The 22,429-nt window shown below is 46.5% G+C and overlaps 1 protein-coding gene across 1 annotated transcript in view; it reads right to left on the bottom strand.

Annotated features, from left to right (window-relative positions):
- The window catches only part of LOC147717860 (uncharacterized), a 43,650-nt gene extending 24,565 nt beyond the window's left edge, over positions 1 to 19,085 (bottom strand). The window contains exons 1-2 of the mRNA XM_086924638.1: positions 18,913 to 19,085; positions 3,921 to 4,043 (exon numbers count right to left, since the gene is read on the bottom strand). Of these exons, the coding sequence (XP_086780764.1) occupies positions 3,921 to 4,043; positions 18,913 to 18,964 (175 nt within the window). The 5' untranslated portion in view covers positions 18,965 to 19,085. The remainder of the gene's footprint in view (positions 1 to 3,920; positions 4,044 to 18,912) is intronic.
- Positions 19,086 to 22,429: the final 3,344 nt, after the last annotated feature.

Below are 22,429 nucleotides of genomic sequence, written 5' to 3'. Positions count from 1 at the left end.
CCACCTGTTGCTTCTCTGTGCCCCATACCCAGCTGTCTCTTCTCGGCATCTATTCTACCACCTTCTGGTCAAATACTCCCATTGGCTAGCTGTCACTTTAGAGATATCGAGCCCAGCTGTTGCTTGTCTGAGACTGAGCCCCTCACCCAGCTGTCTCTTCTCAGAGTCTATCATCCCACCTAAAAGAGACAGACTTTCCATTTGTCCCTAGTGCAGATATACTGACAAAGAGGCCAAGAACCAGTGGGCACAGAGGCTAATCTCCGACTTTCCCCTAAACCGATCTGTGTACAGAGAAGCCAATTAGTGAATGGTCATGAAAGAAGACTTCCCTCTCAACTTAAGCGGTGATCTGTTGAAAAAGAGGTAACGGGAAAGCCAAAGGACTGTTTTTTTAAACCACAGAGTAGGGCATTTAATAAAGATGATAACTAAACTCAGTTTGATAAGTCTCGAGGCTCCACAAAAAGTGTTATGGCGCTTTACATGAGCACCAGTTACAAAAGGAAACATTCATTTTTGTTAGGCATGGAGTGATTAAGTGATTTGCCCAGAATCGCAGGATGTTTAGCGTCATTACCGGGGCAAGGGTAGATTGCTGATAGCAGCCTCCTTCTGTGTTTAAATCCACCTCTGTCAAGGCTGACAATTGGTCAAAGGTCAATTTCGTTCTGAGGTTGCCATGCAGTACGCCTATCAAGGGCACTGCCAGTGCCAGGGCATACAGGGTGCCCTTGTGTTTTTTGTCCACGCAGTGTATCCAGCACTGCAAGGTGGTGAATTGTAGCAGGGATTGGTGCGTCCTGTTTATTTGTTTGTTATTAAAGTACATCTGTGAGGTACTCAGCAATGCATTGTTTCAAAGTCTGTTATGAAGCTCTGTGGTTATGATGAAGATGAATAAGCAGCTGCCTATGTTATATGACACCACTTTATTAATGTAATAACTGCACTTTCACAATTGCTTTATTAACCTTCCTGCTTTCACAAATTTGCTTGAAAATGCACCATTTGTCCACTCTTTTTTCAAAATTTTCTCGGGGGGAATTCCCCCCGAACCCTCATTGGGGGGTTCGGGCTCGCTCGCTACGCTCGCTCGCTACGGTGCAGTGTGATTAGCTTTTTACGCCTCACCACTTTCAAATGTCGCCAGCCGCCACTGTAGTTTAGGCTGGACTGTTCCCATTAGGAGCAGGGTCAAGACTGATTTGCTTTTGGCTGCGTCTAAACTAGGGTGGTGAGCAAAAAGCAAACAAACATTGGTTTAAGCCCAGATCTGTGACTGGGGGTGAATGTTTTCATTAGTCAGCATTTGCTTTGGGCTCTGCTTCCTCCCTATGACGCGATGCAGCACAATGCACTTTAGTTGCTGCGTCGTTCTACTTATTACTACATTTCCACCAACCTTCCTTTATAGCAGCGCCCCACAACAGATTTTAATTTTGATTTGAATAGCCAACTCTCTGTCTGTCTCTGGGTCTTTCTTCTCTCATTAAGACACAAGCAAACTCTCTCTCTCGGTCTATACTTTCGGACAATGCTTCCTAAGACCTCAACACCAAGATTCTTAAGAGCTCAACACAATATGATTTCAGCTTTTCCCATACTGAACCCAAAACAGGTGCCCGGGCTCTTCTTTGTGCTGAAACAATTCTTGTAAACTATGGGCCAGACGTAAGAAGCCTTTTTCTGCCTGCAAACGGCCCGATTCACAGAATCGGTCTGTTTGTGACCAGAAAGAAAGCACTTTTTGATGTACCAAACCCTATTTGTGAATTTGGTGACCTACTATCGAATCAGAAATTGCGTTTGCGATTCGGTGGTAGGAAATGGAGTGTTTAGGGCATCCCTTTCTAATACCGAATCACACCGGAATGTTAGAATGTTTTGCGACCGAAATGCAGTCGCAAAACATTTGTGTTTTACCACCAACTTCAAGTGGTAACACTTCACAAAGGAGAAGGGGTCCCTAGAGGACCCATTTTCCTTTGTGAATGGTAGAACAAACATTTTTTTCAGAGTAGGCAGTGGTCTCATGAACCACTGCCTACTCTTAAAAATAAATAGAAAACTTTCATTTTTCTTTTTTAAACACAACTGTTTACCTGTACAGAAAATGGGCTGCATTTTTTAAAATTATTGCTTTATTCAAAAACAATCACGGACATGGTGGTCTGCTGTCCCCGGCATGCCAACATCCCCATAATTTTAGCGATTCCCAATGAGTCGCAAATTGCTACCTCCCTCATTAATATTCATGAGGTAGGTCATTTTGCGACCCACCTAGAATCGTTAAATGAAACGCATGGAGTTTCATACATTAGTAATAGCAATGACCTAATTGCAATTCGCAGCAAATTGCAATTAGGTAACGCTATTTACAATATTGATACATGAGGCCCTTCATATCTCTGTCACCTTTTTCTTGCAATTGAGCGGCGTTTTCTACAGACATGAACAGAATTTTTCACTGCACAAAGGTTTCTAGCTAAACACAACTTAACTCTCCACAGTACACCTCTTCCTCTGACCTGCAGAAAGTTTTATATAGTTCCGAACATGATACAGTATGTCACTTCCTGAGGGACATGTGTTGTTTCAGTGCCTAGAAACGAGTGGTGTATGTGTGCTATACAAGAGCCTATAGTACAACACACCACATAAAACAACACATAACACAACACATAACACAACACAAAACAACACACCACATAAAACCCCACAACACATAAAACAACACATAAAGCAACATAAAACAACACATAACACAACACATAAAACAACAAAACACAACACAAAACAACACAACACATAAAACCCCACAACACATAAAACAACACAACAAACAACAAAACAACCCAACACACAAAACACAACATTTAACAATAGACATAACAACACAACACACAACACACAAAACACAACACATAAATCAAGACAACACATAAAACAACAGCACATAACGCAACACATAACACAACACATAAAACAGCACATAACTCAACTCACAACTCAAAAAACATGGTTTTATTCCTGATAAAAAGAATTCTCAATACTTAAACGACATATGTGTCTGTATACGGACAGTGGCCCATCTCATTGAACAAATATACTTTCTGTGAATTAGCATCAACATGTCAATTCACTGTCACTTATTAGACGAATGTACATAAAGTTCTTCAAACACTAAACATGAAGGCCAGTTGAACTGTACCAGCCCTTTCCTTCCTGTCTTCCGTCACTGTGGCAGGTTCAGGGTGCCCATGGTGCTCATAGCACGAACTTGACCAAAAGGTATTGCCTCGCTTTACATGCACACCAGTCATATTGCATAAGGACACATTGATTTTTAGCCACAGAGAGATTAAGCGATTTGTGCAGAATCACAGGCTGTTGAGCCGACGCTGAGACTTGCACCTGGTTTCAAAGCTGGCAGTGCTGGCCTTCACGCCACATCCTCTCCCCTACAGGCAGTACCTGACTTAAAGTGGACCAATCCGGTCAGCCTACCTCAGATCAGCCACCCTCTAAAATAATTCCACATGTGAGAAGAAGGGGGGCCAAGAAGATGGGGCGGGGATTTGTGCTTTCACTGCCTCACCAGCTCCGGATGTGTGATGAAGAGGATGAGGCCTAGAAGATGGGCAGGGCTTTGAGCAGCCCCTCCTCCCCCAAAACACTTGCAAATTCTTTTAAAGTTGACACCCACATCTCAGGAGATGGCAGAATCCCTGATGGGCGTCAGCTCAGAGTGCTGGTGAGCTGGAACCCCTTATGCCCCTGTGTGATATTGACTCTTCTTCACCAGTAGATTGTGTGAAGAGAACTGAGACCGTGTGACATAGGGTGGCCCATACATGTTGGCAGGTTTGTCGCCCATGCCATGCAGAGCATGCACTCATTGTCAGGTCCAGACTTACGTGATGACACTTTGATGCTGGCACATCTCTGGTTGGCGTCTGCGCAGTACACCTTTGCTCTGTCGTATGTTGTGCAATAGCCGTAGATGGAAGCGGTGCAGGAGTAACACTGGAGGCCTTGACCTGGAAGAGAAAAGAAACAGACGAAGAGGGAGGTCACTAATGAACCAAGCAGATGAAGAAGATGCAGTAGGCTGAGGTGGGGGACCAAGACAGGGTTGGACTGGGATAAAAAAAATAGACCCGCGACCATAAAAAAAGAAGTGCTCCACATTCGCAGATTGCGCCTTTTCCGTTTTGCAAAACACTGCGTGAGTGTTTTAAGTGTTATAGAGAGAAAGAAGAGGGGGTGGGGTTCTCAATTTACTTACATTTAAAAAAATGAAAATGTTGACAGTGCATGGAAGGTCGGGCCACTTCTGCTCAGGCCTCCCACCCCTGCTCTGCATACATTAATGGACCAGCTCAAGGGGAGACTGGGAAGGACACATCGTTGCCCCTGGTAAATTGGAGGTAATAGAGGCCCATCTGTTTCCGGAAAGGCAGCTCAGGACCCCACTACGGTGCTGGCAGCATCTAAACACCACAGACACAGCTCAAATCAGCAACCACGTTGGTCAAAAAAGTATCCTGCAGCTGCAACTCAAATACCGGGCCATTGCCCGAGTGCCCGCCCTACCAATCCGACCCTGGACCAAGATGTACAGACAGTGGCGCCTCCTTCGCTAAGGTGGTGGAGTGTCGCCCCAATGCCAGGAAGCAGCAAAAGGATGGAAAAAATAAAATAATATTTATGTAATTCTATAATCATTTTATTTTGTCCTTCTCCTGAGACAGCATGAGTGAAGGGGCGGGGCTGCAGAGCAAGGGAGGAGTGGTAGAACACTCCTAAGTGCACCAGGACTGTTTCATCGTCCCTCTCGAGCCGCCCAAAACAGTTGTGTGCACTTTCCCTGTTCTCCATGCAGGCTGCATTAGAGCCAGAATGAGGAAAAAGCCTACGCCTCCAGCCCCTTGTTGAGTGCCCTGTCACGGCGCTCAGACCAATAACAACGCTGCATTGAGATAGGGTATCCAGGCACTTGTGACAGGATATTTAGGTGTTTGTGATTGAGTATCCAGACTCTTGTGACAGGGTATCCAGGGTATCCAGGCACTAGTGATAGGATATACAGGCACTTGTGATAGGGTATCTAGGTGCTTGTGACTGGGTATTTAAATGTAAATGTAAATGTGTTTGTATTTGTATAGCACCTCCTACCCAGAGGTCTCGTAGCGCTGTATTCATACCGCTGTGGAACCCTTCCTGGCTTTCCTGTGAAGTGTCCACTCCTGGGCACCCCCAAGGTGAAGCCAGGCATCCACGCGCTGCTGGGGCCATTGTGGAGATTAAGCAAGCTATTGCCCAGAGTCACAGAGTGGGACCCATGATTAGACTAGGCATCGAAGCGAGAATGATCAGGTCCGGGGAGATTGAGTCCAAGAGCGGGAATTGAACCCTGGTCCCTGGCCAGACCTCTGCATCAGGGTCTGCCGCTCTAACCATTGAGCCACGCTTCTCCACTTAGATGTTTGTGATAGAGTATCCGGGCACTTGTGATAGGGTATCCAGGCGCTTATGATAGGGTATTTAGGCGCTTGTGACAAGGTAACCAGGCACTTGTGATAGGGTATCTAGGTACCTGTGACAGGGTATTTAGGTGTTTGTGATAGAGGATCCAGGCGCTTGTGATAGGGTACAAAGGCTCTTGTGACAGGGTATTTAGGCGCTTGTGATAGGGAACCCAGACGCTTGCGATAGGGTATTCAGGCACCTGCGCCATGGTATCCAGGTGCTTGCAATAGAGTATCCAGGCACTTGCCACAGGTTATCCAATCGTTTGTGACAGGGTATCCAGGCGCTTGCAATAGAGTATTCAGGCGATTGCGACAGGATATTCAAGCGCTTGGGACAGGGTATCCAGGCACTTGTAATAGAGTAACCAGGCACTTGCGACAGGATATCCAAGCGCTTGTGACAGGGTATCCAGGCGCTTGTGACAGGGTATGTTGGTGTTTGTGATAGAGTATCCGGGTGCTTGTGATAAGGTATCCAGGCACTTGTGACAGGGTATTTAGGCGCTTGTGATCGAGAATCCAGATGCTTGCGATAGGGTATTCAGCCACCCGCACCAGGGTATCCAGGTGCTTGCAATAGAGTATCCAGGCGCTTGCCACAGGATATCTAATCGCTTGTGATAGGGTATCCAGGAGCTTGCAATAGAGTATCCAGGTGCTTGTGACAGGGTATCCAGGCGCTTGTGACAGGGTATCAAGGCACTAGTGATAGGGTATGCAGGCGCTTGTGATAAGGTATCCAGGCGCTCATGATAGGGTATCCAGCCTCTAGTGTTCCGCCTGATGTGTGCTAGGGCTGAAGATGCGACCAGACCAGTTGTATGACATTACTACACGTTCATTCACCATGCACGTGTTTATTTTGCAGATTTTACAGCGCATACCACTACCACGCATTCACATTCACTCATATTTGAAATGCCTTCACCGCGCAATCCACTACCACGCACACTTTTTCCATGCTTACTGTGTGCATAAAGTCCAGTCACAGGCTAACACTGACACCTACTGTTCAAGAGCAACACATTAATTCTTAATACATTATTGTTAACATAATGTATATTTGTTTAACAAATTACATTTATGTCCTTTATAGGTTTGCAAATATTTTAAAATTTTATAGTTTTGGGGGAGAGCGCCCAAACCCCCCATGCCCTTTTTAATTACCCTTTAAAACATATAAACTACTTACTACACCCGTTGTAAAGACTACCATGGTAAAAGTAATTGCGATGTAAAAATTGCGTTGTAATGTTCTAAAACTTTCTTGGTAAAGGCTGTTCCCCAGCCAGATCTTACCATGACCAGATGTCACTCTTGGGACAATCTTTTCCAAAAAAATTTCAGTCTTTATTCTCTGAGCCACGTGGTAGCCTCTCTGGCGGGGGGTGCGACACACATCTACCCATCCGTGCGCCGCATTGTAAATGCGGCGCATCAGTGGTGGCGCACTGGTGGGCAGATGCATCGCAACTCTTCTGCCGCAACCCTGCTGATTAGCAGAGATGCGCCAGAAGTAGTAAATCTACCCCTTGGTTTTCATTACGATACTCTTTCAAGCTGTGGTATTTTATTTATCTTTTTAATGGCAGACGTCCTCAGAATGCCCCGTCCTTACCTGATGGGCCATTGGTTTTACATCGCCAGGTTTCACGGAGAATTACTGTGGTACCCGACAGTCCCTACATTGACCTGCAACTCAAACTCGTGCCTGGTGGCGAGTGGCCCTTTACAAAACACGAAATAAAATACAATTAAAAAATGTCATCCTTCAGTACACTTCCTCGTCCCTTTACATAATCACCCCCACAGAACACATCCAGGGCTTTAAGTCTTTAAGTGGGATGACAAAACTGGGCTCTCAAAGGGGTGTGGCAAATTTAATTAAGGGTGTGGCTTAAAAACACGCAAGCTAAAAATCTGTGCTTAGCATAGTGTGCCGCCAGACTTGTATTTTGCTGTTTCTGTCATTTCTTCTAGATATATAATACAAGTAAGATCATATCTACAAGAAGTAAGGACTATTGGTTTGCCAATGGTTGTTAGTTGCATAAGATAAGCAGTAACTATGGCATGTATATAATATTGAAAAAGCTTCCACTTAAAGCCCTGGTGATACCACGACAATGTTGCTGCTCCTGAGTTTCAAAAAGAGAAGGGAAACCAGAGAGAAAATTACTCTCTTTAAAAGATTTCCCTTCCCCTACGATGCTCCCCTGGCATGACGTCATGCCGTAACTTCTCCAATAGTGAGAAGTGAGCAGTGTGAGTACGCGCACATTGATGGGCCTGCTGTTACTGCAGTCCGAGCAAAACGGACAGCCAGTGCAGGGTACAAAACAGAGCCAGAAAGAGACCCGTTTCGAGGCCTCCTTTAATAAACTGGCGGGGCTCAGACCCGGTGAGACCCTGCCCACTTAAAGCTGTGCCTTCATCCCACTGCTGCCACCTGATGGCCGGGACTTGGGTCATAAAAGGTTTGTCTCTTACTCGAATATCACCAGTGTCTGCCCTCCACGCTGTGCCCACCACTCAGCTCCCGAGCAACTTCTACCCACGCCAGGCCCCCATCCTCTGTGCTGGAGCACTCCTAGTCACAACCACAAATGAAGGAGCTGCAGGCACTTAACAAAGACCTTTCACACTTGATTAAATGAAGACGTGCACACACCCACCAAACCAGCCTGCACCCCATTCTAACCAAAGAGAGAGCTGAACTATAGAACGCACAAGCATCTCCAGGACACAAGTAAATGAGCAGCTCTCTACACACAGGATAAACTGAGATGCACACAGCCAGGTTACTGAGCTGAACTATAGAACACACAAAGATCTGAAGGCACAAGTAAATGAGCAGCTCTCTACACACTGGATAAACTGAGCTGCACACAGCCAGGTAACGGAGCTGAATTATAGAACACACAAAGATCTGAAAGCACAAGTAAATGAGCAGCTCTCTACACACAGGATAAACTGAGCTGCACACAGCCAGGTAACCAAGCTGAACTATAGAACACACAAAGATCTGAAGGCACAAGTAAATGAGCAGCTCTCTACACACAGGAGGATAAACTGAGCTGCACACAGCCAGGTAACCAAGCTGAACTATAGAACACACAAAGATCTGAAGGCACAAGTAAATAAGCAGCTCTCTACACACAGGAGAATAAACTTAGCTGCACACAGCCAGGTAACCGAGCTGAACTATAGAACACACAAAGATCTGAAGGCACAAGTAAATGAGCAGCTCTCTACACGCAGGATAAACTGAGCTGCACACAGCCAGGTAACGGAGCTGAATTATAGAACACACAAAGATCTGAAGGCACAAGTAAATGAGCAGCTCTCTACACACAGGATAAACTGAGCTGCACACAGCCAGGTAACAGTACTGAATTATAGAACACACAAAGATCTGAAGGCACAAGTAAATGAGCAGCTCTCTACACACAGGAGGATAAACTGAGCTGCACACAGCCAGGTAACCGAGCTGAACTATAGAACACACAAAGATCTGAAGGCACAAGTAAATGAGCAGCTCTCTACACACAGGGGGATAAACTGAGCTGCACACATCAAGGTAACCGAGCTGAACTATAGAACACACAAAGATCTGAAGGCACAAGTAAATGAGCAGCTCTCTACACACAGGATAAACTGAGCTGCACACAGCCAGGTAACCAAGCTGAACTATAGAACACACAAAGATCTGAAGGCACAAGTAAATGAGCAGCTTGCTACACACAGGATAAACTGAGCTGCACACAGCCAGGTAACGGTGCTGAATTATAGAACACACAAAGATCTGAAGGCACAAGTAAATGAGCAGCTCTCTACACACAGGAGGATAAACTGAGCTGCACACAGCCAGGTAACCGAGCTGAACTATAGAACACACAAAGATCTGAAGGCACAAGTAAATGAGCAGCTCTCTACACACAGGAGGATAAACTGAGCTGCACACAGCCAGGTAACCGAGCTGAACTATAGAACACACAAAGATCTGAAGGCACAAGTAAATGAACCTTACTCTACACAGCGATAAACAGAGAAGCACAAAGCTGATGGACCCGTACTACAGTACACACACAGATCTGACAGACACCATAAAAAATGTCCAACTATTCAACCCTGGCCAATAGCAATCATTCTTCAATGCGACCCCACCTCTGTGTGGGAATTGGCCAGTTTTATAAATAGTTCGTTCTTCGGCTGGTTCCTGGAGCGTGTGTGGTGGTGTACTTCCTTCACTCCAGGGTTCAATGGCATCATGTTGGACTCCCAGGGACCAGCCTCCAGGCTTTGAATGGACTAAGGCTCATGGGCCTTCTGGTGTGCTGTCAGTGATTGGAGATGCCCATTTGGCACAATCAATCAGGTGTTTGTTAAGCGCGACTACTCACTGGCGCTGGGGGTGGAGGGGTGTTGCAGGTTCCAGTCCATCAAGGAGGGGGGTCTGTCGAAGAGCCAGATTTTGAGGTTTCTTGAGAAGATGGGGAGTGATGTTGTCTGTCTGAGGTGGAGTGGAAGGTTGTTCCAGGCTCTGGCTGCGCTGAAGAAGGAGCGACCTCCCGATCTGGTCTTTCTGGTGCGGGGGACCACAGCATAGGGGAGCTGGGCTGATCCTAGGGTCCTTTGGGGTGCATGGAATTTGAGTTAGCTGTTCAGGTATGCTGGTCCGGTGTCGTGGAGGGCCTTGTGAGCGTGTGTTAGCATCTTGAAGGTGACTCTAGCTTTGATGGTGAGCCAGTGGAGTGTGCGCAGGTGCTCGGAGATGTGGCAGTGTCTTGGTAGGTTGAGGACCAGTCTTACGGCAGCGTTTTTTAAATGTTCTGTAGCTTTCGGTTGAGGTTTTTGTTTATTCCGGCGTAGAGTGCGTTGCCGTAGTCGAGTCTGCTGGTGATCAGGGCGTGAGTGACAGTCTTTTTGTGTTCGAGGGGATCCATTTGAAGGTCTTACGTAGGAGGCGGAGGGTGTGGAAGCAGGAGGATGAGACGGAGTTGATCTGGCGGTTCACTTTGAGCTCTTAGTCCAGGATGATTCCAAGGCAAACGGTGGGCGTGTTAAACTCCATGGAAAGCCCCAGACATTTGCCCCAATTGTGGTCACCAGGGACTTTGAACTTGATACTTGAGAGCACCAGGAGTCATTGGAGTAATGTTCGGGCTTTTTTAATCTGGGCATGTGTTTGGGGTTGAGGTACATTATAGCTGCCTGATCTTATGGACTTTAAAGCCTGTCCACGAGTTTCTTTGGTATCTCTATGTAGATCCTCACCAGAGGTGGGCAGAAAGCCTAATTTAAAACTGGAGCTGATGATTTTGGGCCTGAGTTAAATTTTGGCGGATGAGTTACTTCTTCATGAACATGATGAATATCCCATACACCGTTTTACAAGTGCCATTGGATATAAACTGTCAAGCTCAGGAGTAACCTGCCCATAAAATTCTAAATCAGGCCTTTAGTTCCTCTTGTGCTTGGAGCTGTCGTGTAACCGCCAGTTCCATGATTTTCTTGCGATTTACAAGACTTCGCTGCTCTCCAAGAAGTAAGGCTGCTCAGAACCGTGAAAACAACAATTGATTGACAGAATGCAGAACAATGTCATACATTCACCCCAGTACAGAGATCTGGGCCTAAATCCATCGTTTTTTTGCACTCCACACCACCCCAGTTCAGACATGGCTATATGCAAATCAGCCTTGACCCTGTGCCTCATGGGAACAGTCCAGCCCGAACTGCCAAGCCATGTCTTTCCTGGACCGGAATCAAGCATCCTAGGACCGGTTTCTGGCTATCAGCCGTCTTCAGCCAGGATAGCTTGACTCCAGTGGTGTGGAGAGCATGGGACCCGCGTCTGGGAATACCCATCCCACTCGGGGTGACAAATGCAAAAACAACAATTGATGGACAGAATGCAGAACAATGTCAGACATTCACCCCAGTACAGAGATCTGGGCCTAAAGCCATCGTTTTTTTGCACTCCACACCATCCCAGTTCAGACATGGACATATGCAAATTAGCCTTGACCCTGTGCCTCATGGGAACAGTCCAGTCCGAACTGCCAAGCCAAGTCTTTCATGGAGCGGAATCAAGCATCCTAGAACTGGTTTCTGGCTATCAGCCGTCTTCAGCCAGGCTATCTTGACTCCAGTGGTGTAGAGAGCATGGGACTCACGGCTGAGCATACCCATCCCACTCTGGGTGACAAATGCAAAAACAACAATTGCTGGACAGAATGCAGAACAATGTCATACATTCACCCCAGTACAGAGATCTGGGCCTAAATCCAATAGTTTTTTTGGCACTCCACACCACCCCAGTTCAGACATGGCCATATGCAAATCAGCCTTGACCCTGTGCCTCATGGGAACAGTCCAGCCCGAACTGCCAAGCCATGTCTTTCCTGAGCCGGAATCAAGCATCCTAGGACCTGTTTCTGGCTATCAGCCGTCTTCAGCCAGGATAGCTTGACTCCAGTGATGTGGAGAGCATTGGACCGCGACCGTAAGACAGTTGATTGTTCATTTCCTTTTTTAAAAGTCGACCGGAGTTAATCGGCTTACTTAAGGCTTGGCTGGAACAGATACGGGTCTGATTTACGAGACCTCGCTGCTCTACAAGAAGTAATGATTCAGAAAAGGGGGTGGTGATGAACAGAGTGTCTGAATTAAGCAGACCACTCTTACCCAGTCCAAAGATCAGGGCTTGATCCATCACCGTTTCTTAGCTCACTGCACCATCCCAGCTCAGAACTTGGCTATATGCAAATTAGTCTGACCCTGGCCCAGTGCATCATGGGAACAGGGCAGACCAAACTACCAAGCCAATTCTTATACTGGGAAGGAAACAAGCTTTTCTGAATCGTTTTTGGCCACTATAGGTGTGGCAGGGTATACTCAGACATGAGTCCCTTGCTCACTGCACCATCAGGATTCAAGCAAGCCGGGCCGACGACGACTGAAATGCCAGAAACCGGTCCCCGGAAACTTGTCTCCTTTCCGGTGAAGAATTGGCTTGGTAGTTTGGTCTGCCCTGTTCCCATGATGCACTGGGCCAGGGACAGACTAATTTGCATATAGCCAGGTTCTGAGCTGGGATGGTGCAGTGAGCTAAATAACGGTGATGGATCAAGCCCTGATCTTTGGACTGGGTAAGAGTGGTCTGCTTAATTCAGACACTGTTCATCACCACCCCCTTGTCTACAAGAAGTAAGGCTGCTCAGAACCGCGACCATAAGACAGTTGATTGCTCATTTCCTTTTTTAAAAGTATAATCTACTGCTTTTAACTGTAATGTTTCTTATTGCACACCATACCTTTGATCCTCCACAGCCGCTTGCTCTGCCTCAAACACACCGGTCCGTCACAGCAAGTGTCAGTGAACGGAGGATGTAGACGGGGACAGATGCACTCACTTCCTGGCTGGGGGCACTTCCGGTGCTTCGAGCGCACAGCGGTCTAGTCGACCGGAGTAAATTGGCTTACTTAAGCCAATGCCAGGGCAAACACGCAGCGGACGTGCCGCAGGCGCGCCGAAGGCGTGCCAAAGGCAAGCCTGTCTGCGCCCGTCCGCGCCTGGATTGGGCCCAGGGCCACGAACCCTACTTGTTCCACGACAGGTCCCAAGTGGATACATTTTTCCAGCCTTGAGCTACTTGCACTCAGGCCAGAAGTGGGCTATCCTCCACAACTAGCACTGAGACTAGCCAAATCATGCCTTACATGTCATCTACCTTTAAATGTTATACAGACCAAAACACGGAATATTCAGCGCGCCGAGAACATCAGGCCAGCCACCAAGACCATCAGGGCAGGGCTAATCAATGCACGGTCACTCGTTAAACACAATTTAGAGACAGCAGAACTAGTAGAAACCCAAAACCTTGACACGCTTTTCCTCATGGAGTCATGGGCGGACGAAGCCTCGGACATCGATCTAGCACTGGCAATCCCAGAAGGCTACTCAATCATCAGAGCTGACATGAAGGAAAAGCGAGGGGGGGTGCTGGCCATCATATACAGGAACGAATTAAGAACCAAGAGCATAAATCAGAGTAGCAGCCCAGACTGCGAGATCTTGCACTTCCAAATAAACATCACCAACAACGACACCTTCAGAGGCCTTCTGATTTACAGACCTCCTAGGGCTAAAACACCTCTGACACAACTGCTGAGCCCTTTCTTGGAAAACAGTGTGAGGAACGCGGATTTTACAGTCCTAGGCGACTTTAATCCACATCTAGAGAATAGCGCAGACTCTAGCGTTACATTGCTGCAGATGCACTCGCAAACCTAGACATGAAGCAAATTGTGAAGCAAAACACCCATGAGGCAGAGCACACCCTCGATGGGATTTTTACTTCCAACAAGTACATTAGGGCACTTGAGATTTTACTGGTACCCTGGTCCGATCACAAGGCAATAATATTTGCAATAGACGTAGGGAAAGACTCAGAGACACCAGCCCCATCCCACGAACACATTACCTACCTTAATTGGTCAAAAATTAATGTGTCACAACTACAAGAACATCTAATAAGGTCTACCCCAGAGCTTGACAAAGATTGCATTACAGCCACAAACCAAATCTCGAGCTGGATACACGTGGCCACTAAAACAGCAGTCCCCCCAAAAAATAACTCGATAAGGAGGAAAACCCCATCCCAACCTTGGCTTTTAAACTCACTAAAGTCACAAAAACAACATTGCAGAAAGCTTGAAAAAAGATGGAGGTCAAAATACGAGCAAGGACCAAAAGGCGGCCTTGATTTTGCTAGATCTCTCGGCGGCCTTTGACACTTTAAACCACAACACTCTCCTCGTCCGTTTCGCTGAAGCTGGAGTGCACAAAACAGCTCGGACTCTGATAGCTTCATACCTACGTAACAGGACCTTCACGGTCGAGCTGGGAGAGGCCAAATCCAAATCCTTTAAATCCCCTTGCGGGGTACCCCAGGGGTCGTCATTAGGTCCCACTCTATTCAATCTATACGTGGCATCCCTGGCGGCTATAATAAGGAACTGCAGCTTCCTCCCAGTTTCGAACACAGACAACACCCAGATAGTGGTATCAATTGCAAACAATGTGAAAGAGACAGCCACCAGGTTCAAACACTGTATGGAAGAGATCAATCACTGGATGCAGACTAACTGCTTAAAATTGAACAGAGACAAAAGCGAAATCATGCTGTTGGGTTCAGACATGCAAACCTGGGCCCAGGACTGGTGGCCAGACAGCCTGGGAAACCGCCCGTCCGCAGTGCACAAAGTAAAATCTTGGGTGTGCTCCTGGACAATAAACTGTCTTATGAAGCACAGTCAAACAAGTTATCATCATCGATTTGGTATATCCTGAAAATGATCAGGAAACTTTTACCTTTCATTCCTCATGAGATTTGCAAAACAGTGGTAACAATGCTGGCTTTATCAAGACTGGACTATGGAAACACGCTATATGCTGGAATCCAGGCCCAGCATCTGACTAAGTTCCAGCGCCTACAAAATGCAGCAGCACGGCTGGTGCTGGACATCCCCAGGCATGAGCCAATAGCACACAGATTGAGCTCTCTGCAATGGCTCCCAATCAGAAAAAGAATAAAATTTAAATCCTTGTGCCTGGCCTATAAAGCCCTCCATGGGGTGGGTTCGCGGTTCCTGAGAACCCAGCTGAAAAGTTATGAGCCAGCCAGGACCTTGAGATCTAGCCATCTAAAACTGATCCAGGTCCCAAGATATAAAAAGGTCAGGTGGGGGGGGAGAAGCTTCCTGTTGTACGCAGCAAAGGAATGGAATCTGCTCCCAATTGCAATTAAAAACAGTCCATCGCTGCTCTCTTTCCAGAAAGAGATAAAAACATGGCTATTCACTTCTGGCTAGTACACTAAATGTTTAGCGGCTTCTGGTCCCTTACTTCACTTAGCGCCAAGACACCCATGGGCTTTTGCGCACTTTATAAGTCTTCAAATCAAATCAAATCAATCAAATCAATCTCGATACATTAGAGATTGGCTGGTGGTAACTATCAAGTTATTTCGGTCTCCGCTTGTTTTCTTCAAGAGTGGGCTAATGAGAGCGCGCTTCATGCAAAACTAGGAACCTCGGCTACAAAGTAGCTGTTCATGGGGAAATGACTAAATGACGTGCTGCGTGCACATGCATGCACGCGCACACAAATTCACTTTTAGTTAATACAACCATTTAATTGCAGTGTTTAATTTGTCATTTGTAATGAATAAGTGCTGACACTCAAAGTGTTCCCCGAAGCCCGTGGACGGTGCTGCTGGGGTTCCTGACTACCGACACTGTACACTCTTGATTTCAACTCATGCCTCTTTCATTTACACACGCAGGTGTCAAAGTGGGCGGGATCGGAGTAGCACTATGTGCCCATGCTTTTTTATTTTTAGAAAAACGGTTCCCCTATTTTATGTGAAAAGAGAACCATATTGGGACGGTTAATTCTGAGAATAAATGCTTCAGCTGAAGTGTAAGGCAGGGAGCCTGCTGTGCTGTGAAACGGAGGGAGGGGCTGACAGCTAAACAAGCCTTCCTGCCAGGGTGCCTGCTGCCCTGAAAGAAACTGAAATGTGTGCAACTGGCTAATCTGCAAACGCAAAGAGTGCTTGGAAGCCGGAATTGGCTTTGAGGGAATCACTTGAAGCTTCTTGATGACAAAGATTTATTATTTTTGAGTGGAACTGCAAGGGAGTTTCCAGTTGAGCTGTAAAGAATGTCCTTTTAATAGGCAGTTATGAAAATTATTTGCACTGCCTACATACTGTGTATTACTAACATGTATGTTTGGGAAACACTTTTTTTTATCTTATACCCTTTTGCGCATTTTGTAGCAGCCTATCTTATACTGTGTGTAATGCAAGCTAAAAAAAATGACTTAGATATTCCCAGGGGTTTCTGTCACAGACTGGGACCTCGTAGCACAAAACATACACAAGTCACTATTCTATGCTGCACCAGCCAGGACTCCATTCTCTGCCACTTTGGTTACACGTACAGACCTCTGCAGCGCAATAACTTATAGAGGTTTCATAATGTGCTGTAGTGCATTTCCCACTGATTAACTTAGCATGAATTTATTTTTCATTTAAGCTGAGTGCTATTTTATATTTATTTACCTGAAGGTGAAAAATGTTGCAGAATGTTTTTTTTCTTGCCACGCCTTTGACCGCGCCCCCACTCTTGCTGACCCCACCCCATTTTGCGCAGTTTCACAGTTCTCATACTTTTTAAATGCGCTTTAACCAGTGCACCCCCATACTCTCTCGCTGCTTAAGTCACTCTTACAGGTTGTTTTTCACCCCGGTTTCTTCTCTGTTCTTTCTTTCTCCTTCTCTCCCAGCCTCCCCTGTCGCCGCTCCTGCCCTTCATGGTTCCAGCCTCTCTACCTGCTCCCTTGTTCTCCTCACTTCTCTCGCCTTTCTGTCTCTTGTTGGACACCCACCTGTCTCTCCGATCACATCCTTTCCACTCAGTGCCAGAACTTCCGCAGGCACGGTAAGGCAGCAGCCTTATGACGTCAGCTGGTGCCAAGTTACTGAGACAGGTAAAACACTACATTTTGCAGGGCATGGGGAGCGCTCCAGCAAATACAATAAACTGAATTTTGCCTGGAGCGCCCCTTGCACTATTCTTGTCTGACTTTATGTTCACCTGATACCCTAATTAACTAGTTAATATTCACAATGCTTCCTCTGTAGCCCTGTGCTCCACGTGTTCCTAAAGGAACTCCCGAACAAGGACCCCGCCTGTCCCCTTTCCTGCTGCCTGGCCGCAGGCCCTGCTTGGTCTCCAGCTCTGTCCTTTGCTCTCAGGATATGCCCCCTCTCTGGGTCTCTCCCGCCCTTCTAAGTCTTACATTGCACCCTACCTGAATGTCTCATTCATATGTCCCTTGTAGTAATACTTGGTGACTCAATATCGAGCAGGCAGTTTGGTGTTCATTTACGTTTTCATTCATCACAAGAGTGCATTCTGGGGGTTGTAGTTTCATATCTTTATTTGAGTCCATTGGGTATCACTATTGCAAGCAAGGAAAGTCCAGGCATTGAAAGGGGTGTCTCCATGACACAAGGTCACATGGTCCCCCCTCTTTTTTCACTAGTCTCTCTCCTAACTCCTCTTTCCACCCTCCAGAGTATGTTTGTACCAAGGGTTTTTAGAAGTCTCGCTCCTGTTCCTGCGTTATGTCTATGCAGTATTACATGTCTCTCCCTCAAATCTCCCTTCTCCTCCCACCTGTACTTATATGAAAAAGGTAGACAGTGTCTCTTGCATATCTCTCCTTAAGCTTCTCCCATGTATCCCCGGTCATCAGCATTTTATTGTCTCACTCCCATCTCCCCTGTCCCTCCTTCCCTATTTGATACCCATGTTGTATTTAATGTCTCTCATACATCTCTGCCCTCCTGGATAGAGTTCTATGCAGTTTTCACCCACCGTCTTCTTTTGTTCTCATCCTGAAATGATACTCACACGGTACATATCTGTATATCTGGTGTCTCCATCCACTCATGTACCCATAGCAAAGGAGTAGGTTAATGTCTCTCTCATATCAAGTGATCTCTACGTCCTTTCCTTTATAGGTAGCATAAGGTATTTAAATGTCCTCTCATATCTCTGACTTACCTTCCCCTCAGTATATATACCATATATGAGGTATATGATTGTCTCTCTCAATTGTACTTTATTCCCAGTTTATATACAATAAGCTATCTAAATGTCCCCTCATCCCTTCCTCCTTCCCTGTATGTATAGCAAGAGGTATTTAAAGGTCTTTCTCACATCTCTGCTCTTCTTCCTACGTCTATTAACACCCTTGCGGTACCTAAATATTTGTCCAACTACGGTTATACCCTTGAGTATTTAGATTCCCCATATTTGAGATGGATTTCAGAACTGCAGCCATACCCGACTCTTCCAGATATCAGTGGTCTATTGGTATCCTTTAAAGCTCATGGGCCTTCTTTGCAGACTTCCAAGGAGGTTCCATGTCCAAGGATCTATCTGTGTGGGTATTTATAAAGCGCAAACACAGATCCCTAAAATTGCTTGTTTCAAATAGTTCTCAGTCCTTAAGACCCACTTCCAAAGGGATAGACCTAGAAGCCAGGTTTAAGGGTTTTCCTGAACTTGGACAAGTTAGATTCTTTTTGCAGAGTGAGAGGTGACCTACTCCACCATCAGGAGCCAAGAAATCTAAGATTTTAGCTTTTCTCTATTTGTGGACTAAGAGAGCGTGGTTGACCTCAGAATGCCATTCGCGCACTCATAGGTAGTTCACCAATAGAGGTAAGCCTGTTAGGGGCATTGATACAGAAGGTCTTGTGTTGGGATGTGTGTCATTCCAATTTCTTACCGAACGTGAAGCCGCAGAGCGCCAGGAAGGTGATCACCAACATCCACTTCATGGTTCCCCGATCTTGTCCTGGCCGCTGGGTGTCCTGAATCCCACCAGATGTCCCGGGACGTCCACCTGACCCGCCCTGAAGATGGAGAGGATGGTTGTTCCTCTGCAGGTCGGTGAGAGGAGCTCTGTTGCAGAAAAAGATGAGGTTTCGGTGTAGGGCGTTGGTATTTATACCCACCCGTTAGAATGGGTTTTTTCAACTGCCAGGAAATCCAGTAGGTGGGCGGAAGGGCGTGGGGGGGTTCTTCAGGGGGTGGAGAGGATCAATCGAAAGAAAAACAAGCAGGAGAAAGAGCAACAAAGGGAGCTCAGACATCAGACGTTGGCCAGGAGCGGGTTGTGTGAAACCACAGGAGCCAGGTGGACAACCTTGCGCAACCTAGGCCGTGGAGGTGCTGCCAACGGCAACACAACTGCCTTGTGTTCCTCAACTGCTGCGCGTGTCGCCTTTAGGATCAGGCACCCCTCACATGGGCCGTCCAAGCTGAGACCTGAGGGACAAGTGAGACCGGGCATGTGGTGCCATCAAAGTAGGGGAAGCGTCCCGGATTTGCCCCGACGGGGCTGGTTTTTCACCAGTTGTCCCGGCAGATTTCAGGAAATGTAGCTCCTGTCCCAGTTTTCAGAGAGGGTTCAGTGAAAACGGTGGCAGGTGATTTTTTAATGTTGTAAAAAGCAGGGGTAGTTATCAGTTGTTTTAAGAAAGCAATATAATTACCAGGCAAGCTACTGGGTTTGAAAAATTAAATTTTATGTTTGTTCTAACCTCTTGTTCTGTAATTCTTTGCTGAGGAGCGCTGTCATTCTGTCTGCAAGCTTGAAGTAAAATGGTAGTCCTTCTATTTTCGTGAAATGTCCCGGTTTTTGGCTTTAAAATTCTGGTCACCCTACAACAAAGTGAGGTTGGTTGTGAGGCCATATGTAAAGAAACAAGGACCCCCTGATAAGAATCAAATTCCTGGGTTAGGGTAAACAATATGTGTAAATAAAACACCCAGGCAAAATCACAATACCTACTGGCACATGAAAGGGTGGAGTACACCACAAGAAATAATAATCGACTACTGTTTTAACACATAAAATACATTTTAATTCCTTATAGAGAATATTATTTGATAAAATCAATACATGATTGTTGACATTTGATAAAACATTTTAGCATTATGCTAAAATGTTTTATCAAATGTCAATAATCATGTATTGATTTTATCAAATAATATTCTCTATAAGGAAGTAAAATGTATTTTATGTGTTAAAACAGTAGTCGATTATTATTTCTTGTGGTGTACGCCACCCTTTCATGTGCCAGTAGGTATTGTGATTTTGCCTGGGTGTTTTATTTACACATGTTAGTTGTGAGGCCACCATGAGTCCTTGATTCCATGTAGCATGGCCATCTGGTGTTAGGTGTCAACTGGTGGCCTCTTCGCTTAATCTTCACAGGTGAGTCTGTCAGACTGTGCGACCCATTCCAAGATGGGAGACCACTCCCTGTCGGCGGTGGACCGACCCCAGGTAACCAGTGGAGGGCATGTTTTGAAGTGTCGCATTTCAAAGCCATCGTGGCTGACAGTGGCCGCCATCTTGTTTGGAGTCGAGTGACGACATCAGCGACCCCCACCCCCCCTCCCCCCTTCCTGTATCCTGCCTGGCTCTGTCACGGCACCGCTTGTGTGTAATCCAGGTCGAAAACATACTCAAGGAAACACACTCTGGGGAATCTTATCTTGATTTTTGCCAAAGTGATTAGCCCTCCCTGGGGATGGAATCCTCCCCCCTGAATTCACTTCTCTTCCAGAAAAATCCATGCGGCGCTTTTTGGTCTTATTTTAATTTTCTGGAGGCTATCCTCATAACTGTCCCCCTCCCTGTCTACCCTCGTCTGTCGTCTTTGAGGGTGGGGGGCACTTCCCTTTCTGTCCTCTCCATTAGCTGCCATTAATTCTCACTTTGTTTATTTGTGTATTGATTCAGGAACGAGCGCGACCAAAAAGTGACGCATTTAATGTCAGTGCATAAGTACAACAAACAATAGTCGAGTTATTCTTGGCTCGGTGACGTGGTGGGCCGATTGTAAGTGCTGGCGCAGGTGCTTCAGTCATTCCTCTTGGCTCAGGAGATGGCTCTTCGGGCTAGTTTTGGACACACTGAGTGTGGGGGATGCTGTGAACTCTGGGGGAGGGGGGTCTCTACGGGGGACCTCAGGGGCAAGGAGGTAACCTGATGGGGGAGGGGTGGGGAGTGTAGAGAGATCAGAATTTAGACCTGCACAAGGTAATATATTCCTAGAGGGCGGTGGCGGGTCAGTGGATTGGTAATCCTTTATATACCCGAGCAACCCTACCTCCTTCTACGCTCAAATACCTCTATCACACCAATGCACTAGGGCTCCTTCCCCTATGTGTATTCTTTTACCCCTGCCCCTGCTTATACCCTAGTGAATCTGCCCCTACATTTACCGAAATTCTTCTATCATTGCCTTTACCCCAGTGACACATGATTGGATAAATCCCAATACCTCTACCTCAGTCTCTACTTCTGCCTTTACACTACTAACTCTACCTCCGACACATACTCTAGTATATCTACCGCTGCCTAGATACCATGGCGTCTACCATTGCCCGTACCCTAGTGACCCTATCCCTGCCTATACTCCAGTACCTCTATAAGTAGTTGTACCCTAGTGACCCTTCCCCTTCCTATACTCCAGTACCTCTATAAGTGCTTGTGCCCTAGTGACCCTTCCCCTTCCCCTTCCTATACTCCAGTACCCAGTCCAATGCCTGCACTAAAGTGACCCTATCCCTGTATATACCTTCATACATCTACCACTGCCTGGACCCTAATAAAACTACCCCTGTCCATATTCCAGTACTTCTATTATTGTCTGTACCCTGGTGACCATATTCCTGTCTACACTCCATTACCACTATAATTGCTTATGCCCTAGTGACCCAATCCCCGTCTGTGCTCCAGCATCATTACATTGCCTGTACCCTAGTGACGCTGTCCCTGCCTATGTTCCAGTGCCTCTACCATTGTCTGTACCCTAATGACACTACCCCTGTCTATACTCCAGTACCTCTACCATTGCCTGTACCCTACTCACCATATCACTGTCTATACTCCAGTACATGCACCTTTGCCTGTAACCTAGTCACCCTGTCCCTACTCCAGTACCTCAACCATTGCATATACCCTAGTGACCCTCCCACTGTCTATAATCCGGTACCTCGACTATTGCCTGCACCCTAGTGACGCTATCCATGCCCATACTCCAGTCCCTACTCTGGTCCATACTCCTGTACCCTAGTGGACCCTAATCCTGTCTATACTCCAGTACCTATACCATTGCCTGTACCCTAGTGACACTATCCCTGTCTGTACTCCAGCACTTCCTCCACTGCCCTTACCCTATTGAACCTGTCCTTGTCTATACTACAGTACCTCTACCATTTCCTGTACC

This window comes from Lissotriton vulgaris, chromosome 5 (genome assembly GCF_964263255.1).
Source record: "Lissotriton vulgaris chromosome 5, aLisVul1.2, whole genome shotgun sequence".
NCBI classification, from domain to species: Eukaryota; Metazoa; Chordata; class Amphibia; order Caudata; family Salamandridae; genus Lissotriton; species Lissotriton vulgaris.
Note: the sequence above shows the minus strand (reverse complement) of the source record. Positions and strands in the feature narration are given on the sequence as shown.